The sequence below is a fragment of the Symphodus melops genome (assembly GCF_947650265.1).
Source record: "Symphodus melops genome assembly, chromosome: 8".
Classification (NCBI taxonomy): domain Eukaryota; kingdom Metazoa; phylum Chordata; class Actinopteri; order Labriformes; family Labridae; genus Symphodus; species Symphodus melops.
Window position 1 is genome coordinate 15,129,167 of NC_136698.1, and position 22,972 is coordinate 15,152,138.

The 22,972-nt window shown below is 39.5% G+C and overlaps 1 protein-coding gene across 3 annotated transcripts in view; it reads left to right on the forward strand.

Annotated features, from left to right (window-relative positions):
- unc13a (unc-13 homolog A (C. elegans)) overlaps positions 1–22,972 on the forward strand; it is a 43,811-nt gene that overhangs the window by 18,610 nt on the left and 2,229 nt on the right. For all 3 annotated transcript variants that reach the window (XM_079350185.1, XM_079350187.1, XM_079350186.1), the window contains 27 exons: positions 718–792; positions 888–1,107; positions 2,280–2,507; positions 2,840–2,981; positions 3,687–3,856; positions 4,032–4,147; positions 5,108–5,271; positions 5,359–5,512; positions 5,885–5,953; positions 6,372–6,461; positions 6,639–6,773; positions 7,917–8,050; positions 8,257–8,342; positions 9,092–9,218; positions 9,321–9,417; positions 10,130–10,273; positions 10,407–10,484; positions 10,651–10,728; positions 10,916–11,004; positions 11,127–11,273; positions 12,058–12,181; positions 15,520–15,549; positions 16,841–16,897; positions 17,037–17,117; positions 17,708–17,855; positions 18,572–18,628; positions 22,285–22,377. In XM_079350185.1, the coding sequence (XP_079206311.1) occupies positions 718–792; positions 888–1,107; positions 2,280–2,507; positions 2,840–2,981; positions 3,687–3,856; positions 4,032–4,147; positions 5,108–5,271; positions 5,359–5,512; positions 5,885–5,953; positions 6,372–6,461; positions 6,639–6,773; positions 7,917–8,050; positions 8,257–8,342; positions 9,092–9,218; positions 9,321–9,417; positions 10,130–10,273; positions 10,407–10,484; positions 10,651–10,728; positions 10,916–11,004; positions 11,127–11,273; positions 12,058–12,181; positions 15,520–15,549; positions 16,841–16,897; positions 17,037–17,117; positions 17,708–17,855; positions 18,572–18,628; positions 22,285–22,377 (3,133 nt within the window). The remainder of the gene's footprint in view (positions 1–717; positions 793–887; positions 1,108–2,279; positions 2,508–2,839; positions 2,982–3,686; positions 3,857–4,031; positions 4,148–5,107; positions 5,272–5,358; positions 5,513–5,884; positions 5,954–6,371; positions 6,462–6,638; positions 6,774–7,916; positions 8,051–8,256; positions 8,343–9,091; positions 9,219–9,320; positions 9,418–10,129; positions 10,274–10,406; positions 10,485–10,650; positions 10,729–10,915; positions 11,005–11,126; positions 11,274–12,057; positions 12,182–15,519; positions 15,550–16,840; positions 16,898–17,036; positions 17,118–17,707; positions 17,856–18,571; positions 18,629–22,284; positions 22,378–22,972) is intronic.

A 22,972-nucleotide genomic window follows, 5' to 3' on the forward strand; every position in this document is an offset into this window, starting at 1 on the left:
CTGTCATAACACACCTTTCATTGACCTATACTGCCATCATTCCCATCCCTCCATAAAACTGCCTCATTAGGAATGAGAGCGTGGGGAGGATAAATCTGCCACCTAATGAAAAAAGTCACTTTATATCTTGTACAATTACACTGCCAGGACAACTGTAGCACATTTAAACGTGTGAAAGGGACACAAGACTCAAATTGAAATAATTACTAATGTGATAACAATATAAATATGGATAGACACACATTGTAAACATACAGATTCAGTAATAGTTTGAAATTCTAGAAAATATGTTGCTGATATTGCCAATACAGATTTTTTTTTGTATCTGTAAGATGCTGTTGAAATTTGAATTAACTACCCAGCAAAGTTTCATTCCGATATCAAATGCTGTTTTCTATTTTCATTGACAGTAACTATAGCATACTCCAAAAAAGGCCTATTTTCTTAAAATCTCTTTTGAGTGTTTGTGTGAAGAGTCCCAATGTTTAATCTCTTCCTTCTTCTTTTTACTTTCACTCCACTACCACAGGCTATGGTAAGTGACATATATTGTTTTCAGCTATCACCTCTGAACTATTAAGAGAAACACTTTTAGTTAGATATAGGCTATTACCATAGTTTTACTATATTACTGAGTTTGCTCTTGATAAACAAAATTACAATGAGGTGGGAGCTGGGAGAAACTGATCTCTTTTTCTTTTCTTTTTTTGCATTCAGTCTTTAGTTCAGAGCTCCAGGAAAGCAGGCATAACCTCAGCGCTCACGTCCAGCACCCTTCATAACGAAGAACTGGTAAGTCCTCATTTAAAAATATTTAGTCAAATGTTTCTAAAAGCCAAACGTAACACTTTTCTAACCCTGCATTTTTCCCCCATGTACTTCTGTAGAAGAGTCATGTCTACAAGAAGACACTCCAGGCCCTCATATATCCCATCTCCTGCACCACCCCTCACAATTTTGAAGTGTGGACGGCCACCACACCTACTTACTGCTACGAGTGTGAGGGACTGCTTTGGGGTATTGCCCGTCAGGGTATGCGTTGTACTGAGTGTGGAGTCAAATGCCACGAGAAGTGCCAAGATCTACTCAATGCTGACTGTCTGCAAAGTAAGCAAAATCACTGACAACATTACCCCTCTTCTATTCACAAACTCTTTTGATAGTTTGGCTGACCCAAAAATATGACATCAATTAGGAAACTAGCAGTCTTGTTATATTAGCCTAGCATGAATAAACACTATAAGCAATACTTTGGACCAACAACAAGGAACCTTTTTCCAGCTCCGTCTTGGATATTCCAAGACATTCCCTGACTAGATGGGATAAATAATCCCTTCGATGAGCTCTGGGTCCACCCAGAGATGCTGCTTGTCAACAGGCATGACAGGCAACAGCTTGGGGCCCCAGGCCGGTAGAGGCCCCCTCAACAGCAAACTTTAAACCAAAGAATTTCCTCAAAACGAGTGTACATTTTACAACGATAGTAGAAAACCTGCCAAATGGGGACCATCTCACAGCACTCATTCCCAATGCCCTCCTAAGCACTGCAGCATTATTCCTGTGAAAACCAAATTGAACTAAATCAATGAAGGAAAATAAAGAGGCGTTTCCAGCAGTTCATTTCAGCCTCTTGTATCCGCGATCTCATTCTTTTGGTCACTACCCATACTTTGTGACCATAGGTGAGGGTTGGAAAGAAGATCGACCAGTAAATTTAGAGCTTTTAAGTGCAATTTAATTGAAATTTAAGTTGTGCTTTTGCACTAATAACAAGTTAGCTGTTCTGTTAAATTTTCTAGCTTGTCATAAAATACCCTTGGTAGCTAAAATATTTGCTGAATTTGTGTAGGACTCGTGTCAGTGCTGCTTTCTAGATTTGAATTGTGAACTATCAGGCCATGTTTGTCTTCATACCTCTGTTTCTCACTGACAAGAACAGTTTTCCTCTCACTTTTTACTCTGGCATTTCCATTTTTCTTGAGTGGTTATTAAAAGGCATTCTGGATGTTAAAAGCCATTTGTCCGTTTTTGGCATCTACCTTTCCTCTCCATTCATCTTTTTGTCAGTGTTTTATAGCACTGCACAAGTCAGCCTCTCATTCATGATTTATATCTAAGATTTGTAATATCTGCGCAGTTATCTCTGCTCTGTGTTTTAAAAATATAAATAACTGGAGATATGTCATTTGTGCAATCCTCTCTTCTCTATCCACTCAAAAGATTCCACTTCTGTTTGCATGTTTATGTCATATCCTCTCCTTAATTTTCATGCTAAACAGGAGCGGCAGAGAAGAGTTCAAAACACGGTGCAGAGGATCGAACCCAAAACATCATCATGGTTCTCAAAGACCGAATGAAGATCAGAGAGAGGAACAAACCCGAGATCTTTGAGCTCATTCAGGAGGTGTTCGCCATCGTCAAAGCTACCCATGTCACCTACATGAAGCAGATAAAACAAAGTGTACTGGATGGCACTTCGAAATGGTCAGCCAAGATCTGCATCACAGGTGAGAGTCGGGTCAAAATTAGCATCATACAGTAGAGCTGGCAAGTACTGTCAATGTCAAAGTGAGATGACGAGGCAATGTCAGGTGTTTGTGTTTATAAAAAGAGACAAGCTGGCGTTTGTATGAAGAGAGCACAGGTGGTGTTTGTGGGGCAGTAGAACAGAAGGTCAGGTGATTTAAGAGGCATCTGTTTGCATACACACGCACACACACACACACACACGCACACACACACACACACACACACACACACACACACACACACACACACATACACACACGCATACATAGATACAGGAGCTGACAATCTTTCCTTTTTTGCTTCCTCCTAGTGTTGTGTGCCCAGGGATTACAAGCCAAGGATAAAACAGGTTCAAGTGATCCTTATGTCACCGTTCAGGTGGGAAAGACCAAAAAAAGGACCAAGACTATTTACGGAAACCTTAACCCTGTGTGGGAGGAGACATTCAACTTGTGAGTCACAATCATTTCAGAAAAAAGTGACAATATGTTAAGGAATTTTCCATCAAACAGTAATTATTTTCATTACAATTTCATATTTAGGTCACAATGTCATTTTGATTGATTTAAGTCTTTGCCAACAGAATATTACATAGAGGAAGAAAATCTTCATCACTTATTAAAGTGCCCGAGGTCATATCTCTGGCATGCTTTTTATGTTGATAAAAAGTCTTTATAATTTTAGTCTATATTAATAGAAAATGGTGAAAGAAAGCAAATTCCCTAAGTTGTAGGTGTTCATTTCCAGCTCATTGGCTTGACAAGTTTCCGCATTTTTTTTTAATAAACTTATGTTTGAGCACTAGTGTTTTCTACAAAATCTTTGGACAGCTGTGGCTCATTGGTGGAGTAGGTCATCTCGTCACCAGAATTTCAGAGGTTGATTCCCAGCTCCTGCAGTCACGTCGATAGGCGAGACACTGAACCCTAAATCACTACGTGTGCTTTGAGTAGTCAGAAAACTACAAAAGAGCTATACAAGCTCAACTCGGATTACCATTTTGTTTATTTCTGTTGATCACATTAGCATATAGATTTTTTTTTTACACTCTTGACATTGAAGAAGTCATAATTATAGTTTAACTGTTGTTCCTGGCTACCTGTCAATATAAATGCTATGTTTGGCAGCTGTCACTGACTAGTCTTCTGTTTCTTTAGTGAATGTCACAACTCCTCAGACCGCATCAAGGTGAGGGTGTGGGACGAGGACGACGACATCAAGTCTCGAGTAAAGCAAAAGTTTAAACGAGAGTCAGATGACTTCCTCGGTCAAACTATCATTGAGGTCCGCACACTGAGTGGAGAGATGGACGTCTGGTACAATCTGGGTCAGTTTGATTTAAAGTCCATGTCACTTGTACTTTATTAATACCGCAGCTTTTCACTGCCGTGATCTTTTAATTTTACTTTACAGTCAACAGACTGTCATAACAGCTCTGATTTAGATGTTTTTCAGTAGCATTCTAGGTTACCGTGTTTCTTCATGCCTTGTTTTCTTCACAGACAAGCGTACTGACAAATCAGCTGTGTCTGGAGCTATTCGCATGCACATCAATGTAGAGATCAAAGGAGAGGAGACCGTCGCCCCATATCACGTTCAGTATACCTGTTTGCACGAGGTAAGTTCCTTTAGTACTTAGTATTTGAACAAGCAGAGAGTAATGCTTTGTTCAATGTAAGCATTTAAATTGCTCAACAAATAGTATCTTACAGGCCATGCAGAAAACAGAGTTTTCCTCTGAAGTACTCTTTACAGGTTATAGTTGTCTCTGTGCTTTCCACTTCATTGTTGGGTTGCAAAAAACACAAAATTCTCAAAATAATGCAAACCACTACCATTCGCTTGGCTATTTCTTGGCTCCAAAATGTATCCAATCCAACTTAAACTTCAGTTAATACACTTTGATGTTTGCTTTGCTCTCATATTATAAAAACCACTTCCAGACAGTACACACGTTTCTCGACTGGCTCTTAATGGGACACTCTGCTGATTGATTGTGAGTCAATCACAGTGCACTTGTGTGCAGACATTACTCGGCCCATTACTCAACTGGGCATATTAGCAGATCCTAAACAGACAAATGACTGCCTTTATTGTTGCACATGAGAAGTCATAAACCACACAGTGAACTCTTAATGTTTTACTGCACTTGATGGTTGAGTAGCTAAGACAGTGTAGCGTGTTAGCCTCATAATGAAGTTTAATTGTTATTTATGTAGGACAGTAAAGGTTATTGGATCATAAGTTCAAATCCTTTTGTAAGAATAGAATTGTGAAGCTGCCTTAAACTTCCTGAAACATCCATGGTCACACAAACACACACACACACACACACACACACACACACACACACACACACACACACACACACACACACACACACACACACACACACACCTACACACACACACAACACACACACACACACACACACACACACACACACACACACTCTATTGAAATGATTAAATATGTGATCCCTAATCAAAATTATATGAACATACAGTTGTTATTTTTACTTGTTTATTATTCATGTTTCTAATCTTTTTTTCTATGCATGTCCTTTTCCTCTTTGTAGAACCTCTTCCACTTTGTGACAGATATTCAGAACAATGGTGTGGTGAAGATTCCTGATGCTAAAGGGGATGATGCATGGAAGGTCTATTTTGAGGAGACTCCCCAGGAGATTGTTGATGAGTTTGCCATGCGTTATGGAGTGGAGTCCATCTACCAGGCCATGACGTATGTCACTCTATGACTTCATCAGGGGAAATAAAGCACTAAGTAAACTGTATTGTGTTTGATTAAACATTATTCCCTCTCTTTCAGTCACTTTGCCTGCCTGTCGTCTAAGTACATGTGCCCAGGTGTGCCTGCAGTGATGAGTACACTTCTAGCCAACATCAATGCCTACTACGCTCACACAACCCAGGCAACAAACAACGTCTCTGCCTCTGACCGCTTTGCTGCTTCAAACTTTGGGGTAAGTCAACTTAAGTCAACACTACTGAGAGACTGGAAATGTGGGTAGAGAGGCGGGGAGGAAGGTGTTGAAATGCACGATACAGTGTCAGGATCAGGAGTCAAATCAGGTTCACAGGCTGCTTTTTCTACCAATTGAGCTAATCCTGTGCCCCCAGTGCAGACACATTTAACAGTCTTTTAAATGAAAAGATGTTACAGTCATTAGCATTATGTCAACAATGAGGCCATGACAGAATCTTCATTTCCTTTAAAATGAAAGTGCATCTTTGCTGTCCTTGGTTGATAAAAAGTTGTTACTTAATAAGTTTTTGTCTTTCTTCCTATCCTAATGTTCAAATCTATTGCCCTCTTCGTGTTTTAATCCCTACAGAAAGAGCGATTTGTCAAGCTTCTAGACCAGCTTCACAACTCTCTGAGGATTGACCTGTCCATGTACAGAGTAAGACTGCACTCCAATTTACTGTTTGAACTCTAATATTATCTTTAGAAAAGTTTTTAAGTAGATGACAGCAGATATTGGCTGGATAGTTGAATTGCATAGCAAAACATTCAATCCATACAGCTTTGGATTTTTTTGTTTTTTGCACCTTAGGTCTCTTCTCTTTTTATTTGTATGATCTCTGTTCATAAGAAGTAATAAAAAATGATGATAGGATGGTAGTAATTAAATTCACAGATCCTCTGAAACGGACACAGACACATTCAGGAAACATCGCAAACCCACACTGGAACAACTATGCCACCAAACCAGGATTGTGTTAGCAGTGGAAATTGTGTTACCTTGCTGCCAACAGACACAAACACCCACTGGACAGACACGGATGTGCTGTGATGTGTATTTCTTTATCTTAATGCAGAACAACTTCCCTGCCAGCAGTCCCGAGAGGCTGCAGGACCTCAAATCCACTGTGGACCTTCTCACCAGTATCACCTTCTTCAGAATGAAGGTAATGCCCATTCCTTAAATATACTGCACTACTTGTTTCATATATAGGATGTAATGAAAAACAAGCAAAACTTAATGATAGCTCTTTTACTTAAGAAAATTATGCAGTACCAATGTTGTGTACATTAGTTGTAGTGTAAGTTGCCTTTCACTTTCTCTCTTCTTTTTTTTATTTCAGGTCCAAGAGCTTCAGTCTCCTCCCAGAGCCAGTCAGGTAGTGAAGGATTGCGTCAAAGCCTGTCTCAACTCCACCTACGAGTACATCTTCAATAACTGCCATGAGCTGTACAGCCGCGAGTACCAGACAGACCCGGTAAGCAGCAGCAGTCTATTCAATATCAGTGTAGGTGTGAATAAATGTCTCTTTCTTTCTTCTTTTGCCCCTCACAAAATTGTCCTTTTTATTTATTGGCATCAGTATGACAGAGTACAGTATACCCAGTGGCTGTATGAGCAGAATGGATACTCGAAAAAGAGCTAAAGACACAGAAATGGATTTTGGATTCCTGGGCCGTCCACTTTCAAAAGAAAAATCAAGCATCCTTTAATTTAATCATTTGTATTGGCTGCTTGGAACTGCAAAGACACTGGGTTTACCTCTAATTTTCCCACAAATATAGTATCTTACTCAAATGGAAGATTTGCCATTTTAAGTAAATTAGTCAATCCTAAGTTTAGGAGTCACTCCTAAATTTAGAAGTGACTATTCTATCTATGTTTGACTCAGCAATCATTAGAATTTTTGCGTGCTTTGATGGAATTGGTGAACCTGTTTACTTAATTTCTCCTGTTGTTTAAAATGCAATGAGGCCTTTTAATACTGATGCCTGTCTTTGGTAAATTCTTATCACCCCCTCAGTCTGGATAGTCTGGGCTTTACCATCCATCACTTCAGCTTATGAGTTCAATGAGAATTTCTACAAGTTGTTATGAGTCTTCATTAAGGCGCCAGCTCCATCCAGACTCCCTTGTGGATTTCAAAGACGTCTACTTTCTTCTGAATAAAACATTTCATCCTGAGGGACATTGCTATATTTTAGTGAAATATCCCCAAATTCATTCTTCTAACCCTGTGGTGCTCAGCTAAGGTTTTTTTTTTTCTTCTGGTACGTCTTTAGCTATTTCAAAGAAGTCACCCAGACAGTTGACATTAGAAGTTTAAAGCACTTTAAGCAGCAAACATTGAATATGTATGAGTTAATAAATTACAAACACAGCGAAGATACCAAACCAAAAAAGTATCTGCCTCAGATGCTAAGTTTCACCAAATGGTCTTACAATTTACTATCTATTTCTTTGTTTTCAAGATTGGCCAATTGATTATTTTATCTATCATGTATGTACAGGTTTGGTATGTGCAGATTGGCTTCACATGTACAGTGTATTATGATGACGACATGTTTGGGCTAAACTTGCCATACAAAAAGTTGAATTAATTGTTTCTCTGCTCTTCCAGGCCAAACCAGGTCCTGTGCCTCCAGAGGAACAGGGACCAAGCATCAAGAATCTGGATTTTTGGTCCAAACTCATCACACTTATCGTCTCTATTATTGAGGAGGACAAAAACTCCTACACTCCCTGTCTAAACCAGTATGTCTGCTGCACCTTTGACCTAAGTTTTCGTTCAGGTTTTCTCTAAAAGCTCTACTATTGTATCACATTTTCTTTGAATTACATTCCCATTTCTACATTATTAACTTTATACATGCTCCTTAAACAATACCTGATGGCTCTCATCTTCCTGTTCAGTTTCACATATCCTTTGTATATTATTGCTCCTCCTCTTCTACATCTAGATTTCCTCAGGAGCTCAACGTGGGTAAAATCAGCGCTGAAGTGATGTGGAATCTGTTTGCTCAGGATATGAAGTATGCAATGGAGGGTAAGTGAAAGTCACTTATTTTCTTAAAAAATCTGATCTGACCACGCCTTGAAGAAGTACTGAAGACATGCTAAGTGCAATTTTGTGGTTGAGTCATATTAGCTCTAATGACCAAATACACCGACACTCTGCAGCACGCAATCCATCAGTAGTTCATAATGATGTATGGATGGGTAAACCGATACTGTTTCCATTTCATGTTGTAATAATGTTATCACGCGCCAAATGTACTGTCATATCTGAGTTATGGTTGTTTTTGTGTCAGCTTTGGCCCACAGAAGCAGATTAATGTTGAATAGATCTTTTTGGGGTTGTTTAATTAAACCACAGGTGATATTAAGCAAGTCCGCATATGTTTAACGCTGGGTCATACACCACTGTATGAATGAATGAATTAATGCTCAATAGATAAGTGGTACATTTTTTACACACAATATTCAAGGGGCTTTTATGTCATTCTTTAATAGGACATTGGATAGAATCAGAATTAAGGGGGGGAGGGGGGGGGAGGGGGGGGGGGGGGGGGGGGGGGGGGAATGGAGAATACAATGTGAAAAGGAGCCAGAAGTTAGACTGGAAACGTAGGCCACCCATTTGAGGACGGCAGCCTCTGCACATGGGACTTGCAAACAATCGGCTTCGGCAACAAAAGCCATAGATCTGCGATCATTGTATAACCCAGACACCAGGAATTAAATGTGCCCTTTATTAACATTATATTTTTGTTTTCTCTTTATTCTATCTCTTAGAACATGAAAAAAATCGTTTTTGCAAGAGTGCCGATTACATGAACCTGCACTTCAAAGTCAAGTGGCTGTACAACGAGTACTGCAAAGATCTACCCTTCTTCAAGAGCAGAGTGCCTGAATATCCTGCGTGAGTAGCAACTAGCCCAACACCGTTTGTCAACACCAGTCTTATACTGAGAACAGAAAACATCAATAAAATAAAACCATATATATTTTATGCGTTTTATAGGTGGTTTGAGCCATTTGTAATTCAGTGGCTGGATGAAAACGAGGAAGTGTCTCGGGACTTTCTGCATGGTGCTTTGGAGAGAGACAAAAAAGATGGGGTAAAAGTTTCCAACTCTTCTTCTACTTATCGCTCCTTCACTCCCTTGGCAAAGCTGAGTCGCTGTTGTTGTTCAGGCGGAATTACTGTAATCCATCCTTTGTACTCCCTCTGTCACACTCCTCCCTTCTGCTCTGCCTCCCACACTCCCCCTGCCTCCCCTGCACTCTTCAAAGGCTTCAAAAAGCAGCATGGACACACTGCAGAGCAGACGCAAACTCAAACTCAAAAAATGTGTTTGAAACATCTTCTTAACCCAGACGTGCTACATCATTATAAAACAACATTTAAGTAGTTTAAAGAAGCTTGCAGGCGACATGCTTGTAGGCAAGGAGGGCAATAACTGTGTGACAGCAGGATATTGTGAATTAATGGCCTTTTTCCAGAGTTGTGACTCTCCTCGCCTCATTATCCGGACTCCCCAGAGGATCACCTTAACATTCACCTCAGGCCAATTAGGGAACAAACGCTAACATGTCAATTACAGATAGACAGACAGGGGCAGATGCCTGTCTCACTGTCTGAACGGCTAGTTACCTCTTGGCCATGTGATGAGAGATATCAAAGTTTGATATGGTGGATCCATCTTTGTGGTCTGATGTGCCTGGAGGTCACATATTGCTCGTCTCTTTATTCAAAGCCTCTCACCTGCTACTCTTATAAATAACAATGACTTGCTTTTTAACTTCTCCTCCACATTTTCTGCCCTACAGTTTCAGATCACATCAGAACATGCTCTGTTCTCCTGTTCAGTGGTGGATGTGTTTTCTCAGCTGAACCAGAGCTTTGAGATCATCAGGAAGCTTGAGTGTCCCGATCCACAGATCGTAGGACACTACATGAAGAGATTTGCTAAGGTAGGAACAAATCCAATATATTATAGATGTAGTATACAACAAAATATGACTTTAACTTGAAGAACAGGACTCAACAAAATATCATAATTCAGAAAAATAATTACCTTTTTGTCTTTCTTTTTTTACTCTCCAGACTATCAGCAATGTACTTCTGTCCTATGCTGATATCCTCTCAAAGTGTTTCCCTAACTATATCAATATGGAGAAAGTGGTGAGTAGCTGAAGACTTCATGACAAAAGGGTCAGCTAGATCCATAAAAAAAGGAACATATCAGCTCTCACTTTCAGACTGTACTTACTGATAAACATCCATGGCCCGTGTAAGAATGATGTCTTTGCATACTGTGGACTTTAGATATTTGTCTTTCTGTCCTCAGCCCTGCATCCTGATCAACAACATCCAACAGCTGAGAGTTCAGCTGGAGAAGATGTTTGAAGCCATGGGAGGAAAAGACGTGAGTCAATTATAACCCATGTTTATTCTCACCCTTGTTCCAACTCCACAGCGTGATTGTTTATTAGCACAGTTTTAAGTCTGTATTGGGACACAGTTGCCTAGTTCAGATAATGTTCTTAATTTAAATGTCTCTTCACTGTCATTGCTATTAATCCACCTGCCCTATAACTAATGTTTGACTCTAGCTTTGTGTGGAGGCCAGCGATATCCTGAAAGATCTGCAGGTTAAACTCAACAATGTCATGGATGATCTCAGCAGGATCTTTTCCGTCAGGTAGAAACACAGAGACCTACAGTACAATGTCATTAGTTATAAACAGACATGAATGTCATGTAAATGAAATTAGACTTTTAGAACATGCTTTAATTACATTTTCTTCAACTTGTACACCCTAGTTTCCAGCCTCACATAGAGGAGAATGTGAAGCAGATGGGAGACATCTTGGCCCAGGTGAAAGGGAACACAAATGTGGGAAATGCCAGCAGTGTGGCCCAAGATGCTGACAATGTCCTGCAGCCCATCATGGAGTTCCTGGACAGCAAGTGAGGCAGTCTGCCCTTTTGGTGGAGCCTAAAGGGGCCCACTCTTTGTTTTTTGTGACATTTTTAAACCCAGAGTGGGGCAGAAGTGAACATATTTTGACAAGAGGGTGGATGAGAAGAACATTGAGAAAATTGAAGTGTCAGCAAATGCTAGGATATAAAAGTTTTAAAATTATAAGAATTTTGTTACCTGCTATTTGGCCTGTTATACATTGTGTTTCCCTGAGAGTTAGATTCTATTTGTGCTTGTAGGTTACAAGAAAAGTTGTCTATTATGACAAAGAATTAAAGCAGAGCCTTTGAAATTAGTGAGCTGAGCTTACTGTTTGCATGTCCAAATCTCTTTGCAGAGACCCAAACCATGTAAATTAGAAGAACTGGTCAGCGTGCCATGACCTCTGAAAGAAAATCATTAATGCACTCCAATGCACAAGCAGATACAAAAAAAATTATGTTTTACAACCATTGAATGGGTTCAAAAGCCAGGTACCAGGACTGACACACGTGAAACTAGTACAACTCGCTACTAAAGAAGAGTTGACCAGCATCTACACATCATAAACGTCAAGAGAGAGAAGTTTACCTCATCCATTTTTGAATGGGTTTTGTGAAGCAGTACTATTTTAATGAAATATTCAATGTATATATATATTATACAAGCCATATAGAGATTTAAAGTAACCAACCTCTTTTCAACTAACTCTCCTATTGTCTTAAGCTTTGAAATGTCCTTCTACTTATTATTCATCTCTCCCTAATTTCTTCTGTCTCCCTCTCCTGCCAGCCTGACTTTGTTTGCTAAGATCTGTGAGAAGACTGTATTGAAGCGTGTGTTGAAGGAGCTGTGGAAGCTGGTGATGAACACGATGGAGAAGACCATCGTCCTGCCGCCGCTTACAGACCAAACGGTGAGAGATCTCATGCCTGCATATATGCAGACATACATCCAAACTCATTTACATAACAATATTGATAAGCGACACCTGCTGTTTTGGTCCTCATTGATGATTTTGCCTGCCTGTGTGAACACAGATATACAAACAGTTAGGATCTTTTTTTTTTACCTTTATGAGTACAGCAGTAATGTAGAATGCGGGCAAAAATGTAAAACATGCAACATACAAAAACCCACACATGAACACAGACACACTCACACCTCCAACTGCCAAGGCAGCATCAAAGGAAAGAGGAGGAGGTGCTGGAGAATGAGGGAAGGGAATACAAAAGCAGACATTGTGTGTGTTGTTACTAAAGATGGCCCTCTAAAACACAGAAGACCAAACTGCTTCTGCATCACGTTGACATGGCATCCTATCCACTTCTTAACCCCCACACATATTTAACAACACTTCTGGAGCCACCATTCATCCAAAAAACCCAGCTCAAACCTTTGAAGAAAAATTCATATAAAAGGATTGCACCATATCATTCTAACACCAGCTCATGGCTGCTCTCCAGCATGTCAGCCAACAATTATTCTGAGATTTCTGATATATGAGTAACTCATTACAAAATGGCAGATTTTTTTGTCCCAAGGGATCTGGCCCAATTCCAAAAAGGGCTGTACATTTCGGAAAGCAGCCTTCTGTATTCTTTTGTTTTGGATATATGTGTTCTTATTTGTGTTTGGTTATTGACTAAAGAGCCTCATATCACTGTTAATAATGTTATTACTAAACTCTGGTTTCAGTATGTAGTGCACACAACGAGCCCTTTTCCAAAAGAGTTTATTTAGTTATCAACAATAATAGAAAAAAAGATTGTACATTATTATGTATGTCTGAAATTGTCCTATATTGCTCTAGGTTAATTTTTGTTCATGTTTTAATGGAACATTTTATTGGAAATTGTATTTCCACATTCCTCATCACCCTTCCTTACATGTTTAAATCCAGGCTATAGTGCTACCAATTCGTCAGCATCCCTCCCTCCAAACTTGTGTAATTCTTTTTACTGATGTGGGGCTCTTTGCAGCTTGACTGACCCTTTTCTCTGGTTGTTGTTGTTGTTGTTGTTGTGATTACTATTACATCCTGCTCCCACCGCTCTCCCTCCACAGATGATTGTAAGTACAGCACTCCTGCGTGTGTGTCTGTCTGTCCGTCAAACGGTGGTTGGTTCTCTGCTATATGTGGCTGCGATCCTCCCCTGTTTTTTACCCATCATGACACCCACTCCCTCTCACCTCGCTGACCTGTCACATCTGTCTTTCTCCTCTCCTCTCCTCTCCTCTCCTCTGCTCCACAACTGTCCCTCTTTTGAAAAGACAGAAGCATGGTGCATTCCTAACTGGTTCTGATAGGTCCTTCACCCCTGCAATGATCCAATCAAGTCCTCTCCCCCCTCTCTTCTTTTGTCTTCTTCCTTAACACTCTCCAAAAACTGGAAGTGGTACTCCTCTCTTTGCGCCTGATGTTGCCTTGTTTCTTCTCATGCCTTGTGTCTCTTTACTGAGATTGTGGTGGGCCGACTCTGATCTCTTGATGGCTTGGTATCTGGTGTCCTGCCCCACCTCCAACCTCCTCCCCTTTTACCTCTTACCCACCCAAACCTTTTCCACCTGTTTGAACTGTGTCCTGCCCCTCCCCTCTACTGCCCACTGTGGGTTTGTTGCTTGCATCTGATCTATTTCAACAGCCTTCTGTCAGTATACTGTACAACACTGTACTGTTTGTCTCTGCAGACCTATCACGTTGGTCTAATTCGGTTTGGTTTTATTTTCTGCTGTTTCTATCATGATGGTAATGCTGGCATTATGTAAGTGGGTTTGATGCACAAAATGGCTTTTTAACAGAAAGTCATAGGTTTGAACTGATGATGGTCAGAAAGGGTAAATTAAAAAGCTATTGTGAAAGTAATTTCTAAATTCTTAATAATGATTGATACAATTAGCTTTGTTATCATTGACTCATATTGGTTTAATGCAACAAGATTTAATGAAGTCCCTTGAGAGTAATCTGTGCTTATCCATAATGTGGATAAAAGTACATAGAACAGTGCCACAGAGGAAGCTATATTTAGTTTATTTCTAAAGTGAGCAGGAGGTTGATGTCTATGTTTTAAAGGGAAAGTATAAGTACTGAATGGAAAAATGGTTGTTAAATGGTTAGGCCTATGGCAAAAATTATGAAATAGTATTATTGAGGTGTAACGGTACACAGACATCACAGTTCGGTTTGCTTTATTATTATTTTTAAGCCATTTTCTCCAATGCATTTATATATAAATTGAATTAGACTTTTGATTGCTCTTGTTAACCAAATGGTTGTATGATTTCTCAAATATTAAATAAATAACATTGAGTACATGTACTTTTGGTAGGGAAATGTTGAGTTGAATAAGCTACTGTCACATTTTTGCGTCAAAAGCATTACTTATCTATCGCATAGCCACATAAAGCTGTAACTGAAATGTATTTTTTTTAAGTTGTAAAAGAAATAGTTTGTGCACTTAAGGTGTGTTACACATTACACTTTGATTTGCCTTCTTTACAAGAGTAAAATAAGAAGATTGATAACCATTCTCAGAAATAAAATATCGCTTTTAAGAAGAACAAGGTAGCTTAGCTTTCACACTGCTAATACGGCGAAAATAGCCAGCTTGGTTTGCTACAAAATCCACCTTGACATGGTGAACAAAGTCTCAGCACACTGTATGTTTGTGAGTAAGAACCATTGATAGATGGATGTACCAGTGGATAATGCCAGGTGAGTTGTTTACCCCTGTATTCAGTCTGGCTAAAGACCTCACAGTGCAATTAGCTTCCCTCTTTAATGCTGAGCAAAATTTGTACTTTGACTTTTCTATAACATACACTGAGTTGTAAATGTAGAAAATGTTTTTTCAAGAATCATTGTTTAATACAAGTAGCCTAAAATGAGATTGTCAAATAAAACAAAGCACAATACTGTGAAAGCACGTGTTTCCAGCATATTTCTAAGCAAATTTTGACAGTTCCAATTTAATCCTGTCAGCTTTAACGTTGTTCTTTGTCTGACAAACAGCAGTTTGTTAAACATAATTTTCTTTTTTTGTGATAAGGCACAAAACATGTAGTTGCTGCTTTGGAAGGATGGCTAATTGAAAGAACTTAAAGAGGTTGACGTCTTTGGAAGTTAGAATTTACATTTTGTGAAAAGCAACATGTTGACATTTGATTGCATATTTTAATCTATCCAGCCAGAGTGTAGTCACGCTGCAGGGACTGGTAATTGTTTAAAGTATTAACCACATGCTCTCTTTCCAGGGGAGGCTGAAGAATGCTTCTCACAGTGATGTAAGGACTAAAACCCTTTAGATCAATGTGTCTTGTCTCTCTCCTTTATGTCCTCTCTTTGTGTCTCCATCTTTCTCCCTCAGCTCGCCAAAGAAACAAAGCAGTGGAAATATCGATTTTTCACTTTTGTTTTCACACAACATTCCTCTATAGTGCTGTTTATATACTGTAAAATGCTGCATCAGTGGCTGCCCACGCTCCCAGCCTCACCACAGGACAAAAACTCTCAACATGTAGACATTTGCAGCTAAAATGCACCATAAAACATAGGTCAAGTAGTTCATTACTCACTTGATCAGATTTAAAAAACAACAACAACGTGTGCTTATTTTAAGTGATTTCTTTAGACAGTGCTGCAAAAATCACCGATGGAGAATAGGGTGTGGATTAGCTGTGATGCCGGTTAAATGTCTGAGCTTGATATGGCAATACTGCAAGCAAGTTGCAGTTTGACCTACAGTAGATGGAACATTTTAACACAAATGTATTCTTGTAGGGTCAGAATATTGTGGATTAAGTAGGAATTTACATCACAGCATGTTCTGCAGCAGAATAAAAGAACAACAAAGGAGGGTGGCTGGATACATTTTTCATAACCCTTCCATGTGTTTCTTATCTAACTGAACTTCAAGTATCTTAAACACAACTTACGTCTCAGTTCCATGTGTGCACACTATTAATGATTCAACTAAAACAGATCACTTATTCACAGAATGGCTTTTTTATGTTGTTTTTAAAAATGTTTTAACCTACATGGATAGGCGTTTCATTGAAAAAGCATAATTCATGTCTGAGGCTGAAATCATAGATTTTGAAGGTTCTCACAGCAGCACTTCCTGAAGTATTCTCTTACCAGAGTTTTGCATTAGGATGACCTTTAAGTGAATTGCTGCAACTGCTTGCACCATAGTGCAAATGTAAAGCTGCAGACAGTGTGTATGTTTGAGTATGTGCATGAGTATGTGTTCTTTCTACGAGCTGAGCCACTTTCCCTTCTCTTTGTACTGAAATGTCTTACTGTGTGTGTGTTTCTGTATGTGTGTGTTTGTATGGACTGTGCATCCAAGTGTGATGTTTTAAAATGAATAGGAACACAGATACATGTGATAAAAACACTTAGAGGAATAAGTACCTTGACATCAGCTTAGAGAGTGTTTATGAACGTGTGTGTCAGAAACGTTGCTGTCCTGTGTGTGACACTAAGCCGTTCACATGCTTCTCAATGACATCACGATAATAATAGTTTTCTATCTCTTTTTCTGTCTACCTTTCATCTATCTGTCACTTTCAGGGCACTCAGCTCATCTTTAACGCTGCCAAGGAGCTGGGACAGCTGTCCAAGCTGAAGGTACAATATTTTTTTACACCGTTATCCTCTGGGATGGGCCTCAGTGCTTCAGATCTCTGATCGTTTAGAATGTGAGACAGACCGTATGAATGGAAAAAGTGGTAACCTTGGTCTTTTTCGCTCTTTTTGTCATCCTCAGGAGCACATGGTTCGTGAGGAAGCTAAAGCCCTCTCCCCGAAGCAGTGTGCTGTGATAGAGCTGGCCCTGGATACCATCAAGGTACAAACTCCCTTTTACTTTCGCTTTTACTTCTGTCTAAGTTTTAGTTGTCAGGCCTGATTTTTTGATTGTCCTCAAAAATGTAGTATAATACCTTCTAGCTTCCTCTTGTTGTCTTTGCATTTCAATTTTCATCTTTAATCAGTGATTTGTTCTTGTGTTTAGATGCTAATACAAATCAGTTGAGACCATACGAACAAGAGGCATGACATTTTTGGCATATTTTCTGATTGAGTTAGAGGCCTCAACAGCATTTATAGCTAATAAGAAAGAAAACAACACACATTGTATATTTTAGGCTGAAACAAGCACTGCGTTTATGTTTTTAATGTGTGCTTTCTATCATTTTGTATTTTTCTGCTTTTACAACTGTATTTGCATCTTTATCAAAGTATTTTGTTTTGTTTCTTTTATGTATAACAGGCTTTAGAATTACAAGGATTATATCCAAATCCTTTAACATTTATTTTCCACAACAGAAATATTTGCTCTTGGAAAGGTGATAGATTTGTAGCTCTGAAATCAAGATGCCTTTTCCAAGAGTCATTAAAGTAAGTTTGATGTATGTAATTTGTCTGTTTCTCTGTTAGCAATATTTCCATGCTGGTGGTGTGGGTCTAAAAAAGACTTTCCTGGAGAAGAGTCCTGACCTCTTGTCGCTCCACTACGCCCTGTCGCTCTACACCCAAGCTACAGACAAACTCATTAAGACCTTTGTTCAGTCACAGACCTCACAAGGTAACCTTTATTTCTCTGTCTTTGGGAAACTGTGTATTCTCTCTATTTCAAGTATCTTCCTTTTTTTCTAAGCTTACAACATTTTCTGATTCCGACCATTAAATCAACATTTGTTGCTCTGCTTACTCAGAGGAGCTTCTGTGCTTAGTTTCTCCCACCTCTCTGTGGACGTCAAGGTTTCCCAAATGCTCATCTCTATATACTGAAAATATCTTACATGCTTTATAGAGCCTGAAGTCAATGCTGCAGCTACATAATAGTTTTTCTCTTCTCAGAAATGCTGAGTCTCCTGGTAGCCAGCCTCTGGAAACACGGAGACTACTCTTTAAATGATCTGACAGCTATTTGCAAAGGAAGAATAAATATCTACCCTGTCTTTTTCTCTTACTACTAAGCCTCAGTCCTACAATTGGCAATTGGCTACTTAACAGCCATCATCTCTCAGGATATAAAATGTAATTAGCACAATTATGTGGAGTTTAGGGAGTGAGACATTTTTTCCGGCAATGGGTCTGTTTGAGCTAAGCATGTTTATGCAGTAGATAAAAATTAAAAAGAAAAAAAAAAAAAGATTGAAATAACAATTTTGCATCCTCAATTTCTCCCATCGAAACTCATAAATGTTAGTGTGTTTTACTTTTTTCTATGAAGCTCATATTTGTACGTGTTTCTTCTTTCTCTGTCCACTCCTTCCTTCTGTCCCCTCTGTGGGTCAGTGTTCAACGGGAAGGGGGTTAGGTTCACCACTAGTGAGGATGTTTACCCAGAAAAGGGTATGTGACACTCAGGCTCAGGACCTGAGACATCCAGGACTACAATAAAAAAAACCTCCCAAACCAAAACCCAACTCTCTCCACCTTCCACTCCCAATCATGTGCATCCTGAAACTCCCCCTGCCTGCTCAAAGTCATCCCAGCAGACAAATGCAACGCACACACTGAACATACGCTCTCCCGTTCTCTGCATTCTTTTCTCACACATTTTGTACGCCTATCAAAACAATAATAACATAGACTTTATGCATCAATGCATGTAATGTACACACTGATGTCTGATTGTATGGAGCTGCACTAAATACATACGACAATGACTGTATGTATGAGCAGACACTGAAGCATGATGTGCTGACATCAGACAAAAATACAACCAAAATGCATTAGAGTGTGGAAAAATCCTGATCCAGCATGATGTCACACAGAGGCCTGTGCTGAGCAGGCTTGTGTGTGTGTGAGAGAGAGAGAGTGTGTGTGTGTGTGTGTGTGTGTGTGTGTGTGTGTGTGTGTGTAAGGCAGAGTAATTGACTGATCAAAGCAAATGTGTCCGAGGAGAATCGTCCTCAAAGCACAAACCAGGTGTATCAGTGAGGATACACAGAGAGGCAATCCCCCATGATTCCCCCTCTCCAACTGTGCCCGAAATGTAAGACAGTGATGAAGAGGGTGAGGATTATGATGAAGATGGCTGTTGGCTCAGTTTGTCTGGGAGGGCTCCCTGTCCTTGCCTGCTCTGTAATCACACACAAACACAGAAAGAGATGGACAAACACAGCTCCCACGTGCAGAGCAGCTCTCCCTACAGGAATGATGAGAAAGGGTGCTCAACTCATCCTCCCTCTACAGATTAAACCAATAAGAAGCCATCCCTCAGGTCAGGTGGTTAGATTTATGTCACTTCAGATAAGGATCATTAAGATCTGACTCTTACTCACTAAAATTTGTGCAGGATGATGCAAAAGCTCAGCTAAAGTGTTTGTTGCAGTTTAAGGTTGTTGTTTGATTTTTTTTATTTGATGTTGCACATTCCCGAGCACACATACACTCCTATGTAAACTCTAAATACAGATGTATTTAGAATAGTTACAATTTAAGGAAATAGACTATATAAAACCATGTTGCATACCAATTGGCTTTGTTGCATAAGGACGGACGTAAATGTACTCTAAAATCTGATGAACCTACTGATGATTTCAGCAGACTTTCTGTCTTTCTTTTTTCTCTTTTTGGATCAAATTACTGACAGAATACTCCCTGACAGTACAACAGTCCAACAACAATCTTGTGAGACTCAAATGTTCATTATCTGAAGCCTGAATGTTTAATTCTTGATTTTAATATTGACTTTCCATGTCAGAATTGATAAACATTCTTGGCCAACAAACTGAAGCTAAATATTTCTCTACATTTTTCCTTCTAAAAACACTCCCTTCAACAACTTGAAATCAACGTCTTCAGTATATCCAAAGCTTAAAGTTTCGTTGTTGAAGGCAAAATTAAAACCATCCAAAACTCTCTACTCCCTTTTTGTTTTTGTTATTTTAAACAGATTAAGTATAAATCAACATTTCCATTTTCAAATCCACTTTCTTACTAAATTGAGCTTGTGCTCTTTCTCTGCTCTCGTTGTGAAGGTGTGTTTCTCAACCCTTCCTGCAACCTGCTGGATGTCCTTGACTGTAACAATGATGCAAATGGCTCTCCTTCGTAGCAGATTTCAGTGCATATTTCTGCAGTCTTTCCAACCATTTCACAAGAGATGATTAAAAGATGAGAGGGAGACTAAACAAAGCTCAGGGGGGATATCTTCTTATGTACACTGGTGCTTCTGATCAGTGATGACAGTCTTTCCTACATACTGCAGGCTGTGAGCTGCATTATTTGAAAATGAAAAAATCAAGGGTCATTTGTTAATAAGTCTTCAACTCGGGTGACGCTGAGTCACAAAATCACAGTACAAGATTGGGATTTAATGTCTAATTTGCTGGAGATTTTCAATATGTCACAAAATGTGCACCTCTGATCGCAGTGTTTATTGGAGAAGAAAAGCTGTCAATTTCTTGGCAACATCTTCCTGCCTCCCAGCCGGCAAAATTTTCTCATCTTGTATGGACATCCTCCACAGAGGAGGCAAGGCCAGATGGATTACTGCTGCTCTCTTTAGTCCGGTTGGCAGCAAAAACAACTTTCCCATAATGCTCCCTGGAGAGATGCAGGGCGCAGCATGCCAGGAACACTCTGCCGTCTAACTCCCACAGACACCTTGTTTAGTGGGCGGCTAGTTAAAAACACACACACACAGGCTGCTGGTCTCTACCACAAAGATACCGTTGACAGAGCGAACACACTAATTAAAACATTGAAAATTAATGTCCATCTGTCACTGCATCCTTTTGGAGTTCTATGTGTATCTCAACCACTTGTTCACATGCAGCATAATAACCACACAGACACACCAAGGACGGGTTTGTCATCAGCCCCCTCCCAGACTTTGAGTTTGAGCCTGAGTGACGCCATCACTGTCTTCTGCAAATTAAAACATTCATACAGCTACAAGTAGAGGACCAGGAACCCCAAGACCTGAACTGTGGTTCATGTCCAGAGTTGTGTTGTATTGTTTGAAGGGGGAACAACTCTGATTTTTGTTTGGTATTCAGGGTTAAAATACAGAGAATCATCCAAGTTTGACCTCGGACTATTTTTAAAACCTTAATATATTGATAATATTACAAGAACAAGTCTGGTCTTCATTTCTTTTTTGTACACCAAGCCTTCACACAGTGCATATGTATTTGGAGAACTGGGTATAAGTCGTACTGTCCTTCATCAACAGATCTGAGAGGCTGAACTGTCTATTTCCTTCCCTTTCTAGTCCTTTCTCTAACCATAGTTGGGTAAAAGTCTTGACCGAGGAATGGATGTGTCCACCTGTCAAGATCCAACTGAGCATGTTTTAACATGATCTGTGACAGTGGATCTTTATTGTCAAATGACCTTCTCCAGCATCTCTCTTCTTCCTCTCTACCTCTATTATAAGCACCCTGCATCCCTATTGACACTTGCGCCTATGAGTGGGCTCAAATTACTGTCCCCTCTGGATTCAAATTATTACATGTGTATGGATGAACCTATGCAAAGAGTACTCAGCCAACAGCGAATGTCTTCCTGAAGGCTTTAACACAATGATTATATTTACGGTTGTTTTACAGTTATTGCTTAGCTGTTATAAGAGGCTTTATGTGATCCTCATATACATGTTTTCATACTTCTCTGCATTACAGACAATAGCAGTAATTCATATATTAAATCAATGATGCCCACTCATAGCAGCTTTGTCTGACTGTCCACTTCCAGGCCACAACATATGCATAGCAGATCACTGTGCCTAGCAAGTTCTCCTGTCACACTTCATAACTTTAATCTTACAAAGGATTTTCCTCATCAATGTTTTCAAAGGGCTATCCCAAGTCCATTTCATTGTTGTATTCATTCAATGGAACTGGACTTGGTCTATAAACTTTCAAAATGAGCAGGAGAATTTGGGGAAATAAAAGGCTCAGTGTTTTGTGTGGGTGTTTGGTCTGTGATAGGAGCACTAAGAGCACATGGTTTCTAAATCAAAGGTTCTAATATCTTCTCTCTCTCTGCTCGGTTAGGCTCTGGGGTGGACGATGCTGTTGGAGAGGTGTCTATCCATGTGGAGATTTTCACTCACCCCAATACTGGAGAGCACAAGGTCACAGTCAAAGGTAAGGAAACCTTTTTTATTTTTGAAAATTGACCCGTGGACCAGTAAGCATCACAGATCATTTTGAGGAGATATTTTTTTCAACAGCGCGATCCCAACTAAAGTACAGCTTAATTGCTTTTTGAAATTGCTTACACTTCCTTTAGCATCTTACAGTGTATGATTAGTTTCAGGGGGACAGTCCTTAAAAGTGTTATAGATTAAATCATGAAAGGTAAAAAAAAAAAACTTCCATGACAACAGATCCATCTCTGTGAAAGAGGATCATACTTGGACTATTGAGAAAATCATGTGATGATAAGTTTCATATCTTTGGACAAAGCTATTTTGTGGACCTCTCGTTACACCATCTTTACTATGTTTAAAATATGACAAGCAGAAACACTCACATATTGAATATATGGTGTGCTCACAAGTTATCTTGTTTTGGACGTGCAAAAAATATAAGCTATGACAAGGAAAGAAATTCTTCAACCCTCTGCAGAAGTAACAACCAATTCACAGAGGGGGGTCAGCATATTCCAGCCCCTAGTTCTAGTTTTAACAAAACAAAGGCAGTTAAGATATATAGAGATCAATAGATCAACTATTAATGT